General features: G+C 40.8%; 1 protein-coding gene across 3 annotated transcripts in view; it reads left to right on the forward strand.

Moving 5' to 3' along the window:
• Positions 1-3,308, forward strand: part of gclc (glutamate-cysteine ligase, catalytic subunit) — a 99,894-nt gene extending 96,586 nt beyond the window's left edge. For all 3 annotated transcript variants that reach the window (XM_068021291.1, XM_068021273.1, XM_068021282.1), the window contains one exon: positions 356-3,308. In XM_068021291.1, coding sequence (XP_067877392.1) covers positions 356-564 — 209 coding nt within the window. In that variant the 3' untranslated portion in view covers positions 565-3,308. The remainder of the gene's footprint in view (positions 1-355) is intronic.
• Positions 3,309-9,085: the final 5,777 nt, after the last annotated feature.

Below are 9,085 nucleotides of genomic sequence, written 5' to 3' on the forward strand. Positions count from 1 at the left end.
TTTGAGGCTGCCAGTCACCTGGCATGCTAGGCAACTCATCTTTCCACATCACCTGGCTTTCAGCATGGCTGTATGAAAGAGTCCAGAATTGCGCTGCTCTTCCATCGCAACTCAGTCTTATCTGTGAATTCAGATTGGTGCCTGTGTGTGTCTGTGTGTTTTTAAAACTTTACTGCTTCTGTGCTTTTTGACCAACTTCATATTAAATTTTGTCTGCAAGAAAACTTGATCACAAAACATTTACTTTACAACAGAATGGGCTAAAGAGTCTAGAAGTAATCAATACTTGCAGTGAAATTATATACTAAAGCTTTTTAAATATTTGAAAACTCAAGAATGCTCCTATTTGTTACAGGGGAGCTGATGACTGCAGCATGTTGGTTAAGGAAGTTTGTTGCTGATCATCCTAACTACAAGCAAGATAGTATTGTAACTGAAAAAATCAACTATGATCTAATTATGAAATGTGACCAAATTGCAAAGGGGATGCGTGAGTGTCCAAAACTAATTGGAGAATCAGTCAGCAAAGCAAAACACTCACATGGCAAGCACAACACTGTTTAATATCATGTATACTTTAATAATCATTCAGATTTTGCATGGTGCAGAGACCAAGAATGTGCACAAACTAATGAACAGGGCCAACCATGTAAATCAAATCTTTATTTTATTGATCGTTTAAATCAATGCAGATTTGTGCATTGCAGTTGTCGGATGACATGTAAGCTACATGTAGATATATTGTTTTTAGATTAACAATGTATTTTTAATACACTAACATGGGTTGTTGCACAAATTCTGCTGTAGATACAAATGGAGAAATGTACTTTGTATATATAATTTTCTTACAACAAATTCCATTGCTTTTTGTTTATTGTAAATGTACTGAATTCAGCTGTTTTGATCATGTAAGAATAAATAATGAACCCTGTAGATGTTTACATCGAATATTTTGTTTGACTAAAAAATATAACTTTGTTATGTCCACATTGTATGAAATATCTGGAGATGCATTGTGGTTTACAAAAGCTAGTTTTTTGTAAGGGTTTTGACAAAGAATAGTTTAAATGGATTGTGCTTGATTGCATTGTTTTATAAGTAAGAGTTCAGTAAATATTTCATGGTGAGGAAATGAAATGAAAATCAAGGAGATGGAATTATAATTGTAATAAATTTACTCTGGATTTTGAAATTAGACTAAATGTGTACGGCAGTACAGCAATCATATTAACTCGATATTGCTTGGATGGTTCAAATTTTACATTCTTGGTGCATTTTTCCCATGAAGATAAGCCACATTTGGCTCCAAGGTTTGCATAGAGAGACTGTCCTCACCATCCTGGAAGAGCACTTCTTGGAAAAGTTATCTGCTGAACTTGTTCTGTTTGCTTCTCACTCGTAAATTTTTCGTAAACTGCTTCTCAGGACTGCCGGTAATCTTCATTTTTGCTTTCATCATGTGTTTAAGTTTCTCCTTCTCTCAGCACCTGATTCTGTGGTGTTGGCAGCCTTTGAGTCTATAACACAGGCATTAATCTTTGCTGCTTCACATCTAGCTAGGGCTAGTTTCCCTGTCTGATCTGTCATACACTTAATCCAATATTTAGGTTCAGTTGTTCTGAGTGGACAAGTGGTACTAATTAAATCCATGGCTTTCAGTACATGGTCCAGTTCTGGCTGTGTCTTTAGAAATCTGTGAAATCCTTGTTCAACTGTGATGACTGGTGATTTGCTGGGGAGCAATATACCTGATTCTGAGACTACAGGCTGGAAAGTTTTATTTTAAACTCATGGCTTTGGGATGTGCTACAAGTATTTTTCCCAAACAAAACTATAGAAGGATATGTTTTGTCTGCAAAATTAGCTTTTCACATGGCTATGTTGGCCTGACTTGAATCATACTTCAGTTTTTTTTTTAGAGGTTTGCAGTGACCCTCATGCTTGCTATAAGTATATAAATGTAAGTTGTTCAAGAAATTGAATGTATAGTCATGGTTATATCTTGAGTCTTCAGAATTGAAAGGGGAAGAAGTTTACTATTTTTCCACTCATTGCATGTATGTAATTTGATTGAAAAATATCTACTTTGGGTGCATCCAACCATTCAATTTGTTTTAACACTCTTAACTCAATTCTGGACCTGGTCGCAAGTCTGAACTTCTGAGTTTCCATGATTCTCTTGTCCTTATTCTATGCCTAATAAAATTGGGTGGAAAGGAAATTGAGTTGGATTTTATCATGCTTTGCTAAAGATGCTAAACTTTTAACACCCTTGAACAATAAGGCAAAGTCTTTTGCCTTTTTTTTCCTTGTACAAAGGTGCAATGAACACACAGTCCCTGACAGTCAGTGTAGTTTGACAAGTTGCTGCATTGGTCTCTTGTGAGGATACCTGCAGGCCAGGGTTACTTTCCCTGCTGGATCACCTCGTAGAGAATGCAAAGCTATCCAGTCTGCTTTAGACTCAAGTTAGTTAGCATAGCTCTTTACTTCTACCATCTGCTATTACACTGTTAGTTTCACAAGTTAACAGCTTTGACAAGATAGGTAATGGATTATTTTCGCACATCGAATAGATTGTCATGCAGACCCCACACCTGCCAAGAATGAGGCATATTAATTTTGTCATATGTACATTGATTTGAAAGCAGTTTCCGAAGTGAAGAAAGGACTTGTTTAAAAAATAATCACCAGGCCCTTGGCTGGAAAGACATTTGCATATTAACAGACTGTGTTTGTGGAGACAAAGGGGTTACTTTCCTTATCCAGTTTAACCCACAATGGACTTTGAGCATCAGACATGGAAGGTGGGGGAGCTCAAATTCCAGGATGACTGCTGGGATGGCTGAATCCACAAACAGACATGGTCACACCTGCTGGTCAGCTGACTAACCTGCTTGGCAATCTGGTTTTTCTGAATTGTACAAACAGTTTGAACTGAGAGTCTGCAGTATGCTCCTGGACTGAAGAGGACCTTGCCTGTCTGCTCCAGCTCTTTCTCATGGAACTCCAAATCCAATGAGGACACGTGAACCCCAAGAGAGAAAAGTCTCCGACAGCGAACAAGGTTTAAGAAGAATACTGGGCCCCAACGAAAAGCAAGATCTACCTACAATCAAGGACTACAGTGAGCTCTAAGAACTGACATCAAAATTGCCTCAAATTTTTTCCACTTTATTCTGCTCTTTCGGTCTCTATCTGCATGTGTGTATCGCGTATGCATGCTAGCATGGGCATGTTGTGTATCCATAGGCATTAACTGAATTAGAGTTTTAAAGTTTAATAAATTTCAACATTTCTTCTTTAAACCTGTTTGGACTGGTTTCTTTGCCTTATAATTGGAAAGGAGTGAACAAGGATTCATCAAGGGGGAGCTAAAAACATGGCGTGTTTAAACTTAAACCCTGTTATGGTAAGACCAGATGAAGGCCTAGACCCCTTTCTCACCTGGTCTTAACAAGATCTTGACTTTATGTGATGGTGTAAAATGGATGATACCAAGTTGAAAGTTGGTTTAACATCTCTCCCTCTACTTATTTCCATTAACTTTGTTTTATGCTATTGCAGAAAGTCATCATCTACCCATTCAGCCTCACATGGAGTTAGTAAGATGAGCCCCTCCCCTTTTCTTCCAGGGCAAATGGTTCGGCATTTAACATATTGCAACTCTTTTAGGGGGTGAGCTGTGTTTGAAAACATTTACAAAACTTGCATTTAACTTTGAAATCACTATGAATTTGATTGAAATTAATGTGACCATGATTAAACAGCTGTCTCATCAGGTGATATCCATCAATAAATTTAAGAATTGAAGCATGTACCTTGCTGAAACCCTTAAGATGACTTTTTGCCCACAAAGATTAATCTTTATCAAATGAAGGTTAATAGTCTGTAGTATTTTATCTAAACTTCCTTACGTGCTGAATCATGAAGCACAAGATAATGAATCTAACAGTTGTTTTTCCACAATGAGCTTAGATTGTACATCATTTTGAAGAGCAAAGTATATACAAAAGTACACCAGTTAGGAAATCAATTTGGTACCAGAATTTGGGATGGGGGTGGAAGAAGGAGAGAATAAGTAAAATGTTATGACATTGAAGCACATTTTTAAGGCAGTTTTATTATAAAGCTTAAAAATAAAACTCTTTGGATTTTATACCACAAAGGTCCTATGATTAATTATAATTGGGCATTAGTCTGTTTTAGTATATTTTTGCATCATCCTCAACTTTCCCACTTTCTGTAGCCCCTTGATCTTTCTCTGAACCCTCTCTCAGTAGGATTGATAATCATTATATGGCCAGCTCCAAGACTTTGGCCTTCCTCTAACTCTCAAGCTCTAGCATTCAAGTTTGAGGCAGTAGGGTTAACTCCCAGTCCTTTTTCTCCTGGTTCTGTACTTGCTTTAAAAACTGTTGAATCTTTTAACATCTTCCAGTTCTGAGAAAGGATCACTGATCTGAAACGTTAACTCCATTTCTGTCCAAAGATGCTGCCTTATCTGAGTATTTTCTGCTTTTATTTCAACTTTCCAAATCTGTTTTGCTTTATGGAAAATTATTGCTGCTTTAAAAGGGTAAAAGCCTAATAACATAAGAAATAGGAGCAGGAGTAGGCCATTTGGCCCTTCAAGCCTGGCCTGCCATTCAATAAGATCACAGCTGATTTGTCCCAGTCGTCAACTCCTATTTTGTGCCAGCTCCTCATAGCCCTCAACTTCCCGATTATTTCAAAAATCTATCTCTTTAAATACCTCCAGTGATCTAGTCTCCAAAACTCTCTGGAGTAAAGAATTCCAGATATTCAGTACCCTCTGAGAGGAGAAATTCCTTTGCATTTCAGTTTTAAATGAGTGTCCCCTTATTCTGTAACTATGTACCCTAGTTCAAAATTCCCCCACTAGTGGAAACATCTCAACATCTACCCTGTCAAACCCCCTCAGAATCTTGTACGTTTCAATAAGATCACCCCTCATTCTTCTAAACTCTAATGAATAAAGGCCTAACCTGTTTAGCCGTTCTTGATACGTCACCCCTTCATCCCAGGAATCAGTCTAGTGAATCTCTTTTGAACTGCCTTCAATGCCAGTATATCCTTTCTTAAAAATGGGAACCAAAACTACACTGTATTCCAGGTGTGGCCTCACCAACACCCTGTACAGCTGTAACAAGACTTCCCTATTTTTAAATTCCAACCCCCGAGCAATAAAGGCCAAAATTCCATTAGCCGCCTTAATTACTTGCTCCACGTGCATGAAACACAAAAAGGTATCATGCAGAAGAACACCCAGATCCCTCTGTGCTGCACTTTTTTGGAGACTCTCTCCATTTAAATAATAGTATGCCTTTTGATTCTTCCCACCAAAGTGGATGACCTCGCACCTTCCTACATTAAACTCCATCTGCCAAGTTTTTGCCTACTCAATCAACCTATCCATATCGCCTTGCGGATTCCTTATGTCCTCCTTACAACATGCCCTCCCACCTATTTTTGTATCATCAGCAAATCTGGATATATTACAGTCTGCTCCCCCTACCTCCAAGTCATTAATGTAGGTAATAAATCATTGAGGCCCTAGGACTGATCCTTGTGGCACTCCACTAATTACGTCTTTCCAAGCTGAAAAAGACCCATTAATCCTGACTCTCTGAGCTGAATTTTATGCCGCCCCAGCAGGTCGGATGGTGGCGTAAAATTGAGTGGGAGGTTCCAGGAGGCCTACCCACCCCTCCCGCCTCTGGTCAGCTTTACGGCAGTTGGGCGGTGGGGTGAAACGGCCCACCCACCCGAGACCAATCAAGGCCCTTAATTGGCCACTTGAGGGTCCTCGCCCACCTCCACAGGTCTTTTACCTGTGGCAAGCGGGCGTGCTGGGGACATGAATGGCCGCCCAGTGATAGCTGCCGGCCTTTCTGCGCGCCGGGGCGGGCCATCAGTCAGGCCCAGGGTGCATGATTGAGGGCCGCCCCTGCCTCCCAACCCGCCCCCCCGTGACCCAAGATGCCCCCTCCCCCCAAACGACCACTCCAGCCTCACCAGGGAATGACCGATCCCCCTGGTGAGGCAAGCCCAACTTACCTTCACTCCTGGCTCCATGGTGTCGGCTGGGCTGCAGTTCTAGCAGTGGCCACCGCTCCTGGTGGCGTTGCTGGGACTAACCTGCCGGCCCGCTGTTTGGCCGGCAGCTTAATGGGGTGGGACGTCCTCCCTCAAGTGGGTGGAAGTCCCGCCCTCGGACAATTAAAGCCCAGGGACCTGTAAAATGTAGGACGGATCCCCGGGCTAGACGGAAGCAGGTTCGCCACCCACTTTTACATCAGTGGCGAATTCCTGTCCGCCTAAGGTAAAATCCAACCCTCTGTCTGCAGTGAGCCAAACAATTCTCAATCCATGCTAATACATTACCCCCAATACCGTAAGCTCCTATCTTGTGCAATAATCTTTTATGTGGCACCTTATCAAATGCCTTCTGGAAATCCAAATACACTACATCTACCGATTCCCCTTTATCAACTCTGCTTGTTCTATCCTCAAAGAGCTCCAGCAAATTTGTCAAATATGATTTCCCTTTCACAAAACCATGTTGACTCTGTTTGATTGCATTAAGCTAAGGGAGATCTAAGGATGGAAATCAGGTCAGACGGAGGAAAAAGGAATGTTTTGTAAGAGCTACATGGCTAGTGATCTTACAAACAGAAGATGTCCAATTGTCAAGCTTCTCTAGCATTGGGTCCTTCTGAGTGTAAATTTGCTTTAGATGGGGACTTAATTTTGCACTAGATATTGTGTAAGAAAATTAATTTTTGCTGAAGTTCAGACCTATTTCAAGGGCAGAGATATCTGATCATTTAGTATTAATTCCTCTATAATATTTATGTCAAGCCATATCACTAAAATCATGGACTGATCAAAACATTGGCCACAGCAGGCTCCCACAAACAGCAAATTGGCTGCACAGATTCTAGATGACAACAGTGATTACACTTCAAAGTACTTCATTGGTTGTAATATGCTTTGGAGAAACAGGAGGTCATGAAAGGTGCTATATAAAGATAAGTCTTTTTTTACTTTAGCCTTGGATTGAAGAAACCCAAGTTGCACTGCTGATCCTCAAATAATGTCTTCAATAGTCCTGACCAAGATCTCAGCTATTTGGGCTAAATTGACTGTTGTTGATACTACCTTCTGGAGAGATTAAGGACCTTCAGATTGTTAATTACCATTTTACCATAATTGAACCCAGTGATCTGGATGACTGTGTCAGAACACCTTGGAGGATGCGGTTATCTTTTTGTGATGAATGGACAAATGCCCACTGCCAAAAGTAATGACCTAGATAAGAGAGATAAAACAGAAGGGGATAAGGCTGGAACAATACAGATACAACTGAGTAATGATAATGGCTTGCTTTAGAAAATCCTCCTGGCTTTTCACAATTTTTGAATCCCAGAGGATTGATATGATCCGGTTTATTCAGCTATACCTATAACCTCCTGAATGATAAGAGTACACTGCACTCTGGCTCCATGGCCTAGAAAGACACATGAATCAGTTTTGCTATCAGGCCAGCACTTGCCTGCCACAGAAAAGAGGATTTTCTGAAACAAGCCATTATCATTACTCAGTTCTATTCATTTTGTTTCAGTCTTGTTCTCTTCTGCTGTTATATCCATCCTTTTTAGCTGCTACATCATTCCTAATCAATAATGCAATTCCTTCACCTTTTGTAGTTCTCTTTGTGAAATATTTTCTACCTTCTCAGCTCCACCTCTTAGCCATCTTTCTTAAGTGCCAAAAGTATCCATATTCTCACTAGTTCTTTATTCAATTAACTCCAGTACTTTATTCTAGATGTTCTTGGCATTTGTATAAAACATTTAAGTGTATTCTTTTAATAGTCATTTTCTGACTTGATGTTGCTGCTATGGATGTTATTAATTTCCTGGTTCCAAATTTCTTTTGTTCCTATTCTGCTGTCAGAAATGTAAAAGGGCCAGACTTCTTGCCCCAGACAGTTCCAACCATCTGGTCCATTTCCTGGGGTCGGGGAGTATTGCCATAATTAGGGCAGACACCAAGGCTATTTATAGCTGAGGGATCTGCCTCAGGTGGGGAGAGAGAAATTACTGCTGTGCCTTGCCACAGCATAGGTTTCCAAAAAATGTTTAAATATTCTCATTTCTCTAATATTATCAACTGTTCTGCATGGGGTTGCTGTAGGTCTGGGACCTGTTGAGTAGGATATGCTCTAGGCACTTATGGGAAGGACAGATTTACTTGTACCCAGTATTGCTAGGGTGCAAATAGAGTTTTACAGCACAGAAGCAGGCCCTTCGGCCAAACGCACCTGCACCGACCATCAAGCACCCATCCAATCTAATCCCATTTTCCCGCATTTGGCCATAGCCTTGTATGTTATGTTGTTTCAAGTGCTTATCTAAATATTTATTAAATGTTGTGCGGGTTTCTGCCTTTACCACCCTTCGGGTAGTGTTCTAGATTCCAACCACCCTCTGGCTGAAAATATTTTTCCTCAACTCTCCTCTAAACCTCCTGCCCCGTAACTTAAATCTATGCCCCCTGGTTATTGACCCTTCCGATAAGGGAAAAAGTTTCTTCATATCTATCCTATCAATGCCCCTCATAATTTTGTATACTTCAATCAGGTCCCCCCTCAGCCTTCTCCGCTCCAAGGAAAACAATCCCAGCCTATCTAGTCTCGCTTCATAACTGAAATGTTCCAGCCCAGGCAACATCCTGGTGAATCTCCTCTGCACCCTCTCCAGTGCAATCACATCCTTCCTATAGTGCAGAGACCCAGAACTGTACACCGTACTCCAGCTGTGGCATAACCAGCGTTTTATACAGCTCTAATATGACCTCCCTGCTCTTATATTCTATGCCTCGGTCAATAAAGGCAAGTATCCCGTATGCCTTCCCAACCACCTTATCTACTTGTACTGCTGCTTTCTGTAATCTATGGACAAGCACCCCAAGGTCCCTCTGACCCTCTGTACTCCCTAGGGTCCTACCATCCATTGTATATTCCCTTGCCTTATTAGTCCTCCAAAAGTGCATCACC

This window comes from Heterodontus francisci, chromosome 3 (genome assembly GCF_036365525.1).
Source record: "Heterodontus francisci isolate sHetFra1 chromosome 3, sHetFra1.hap1, whole genome shotgun sequence".
Taxonomy (NCBI): Eukaryota; Metazoa; Chordata; class Chondrichthyes; order Heterodontiformes; family Heterodontidae; genus Heterodontus; species Heterodontus francisci.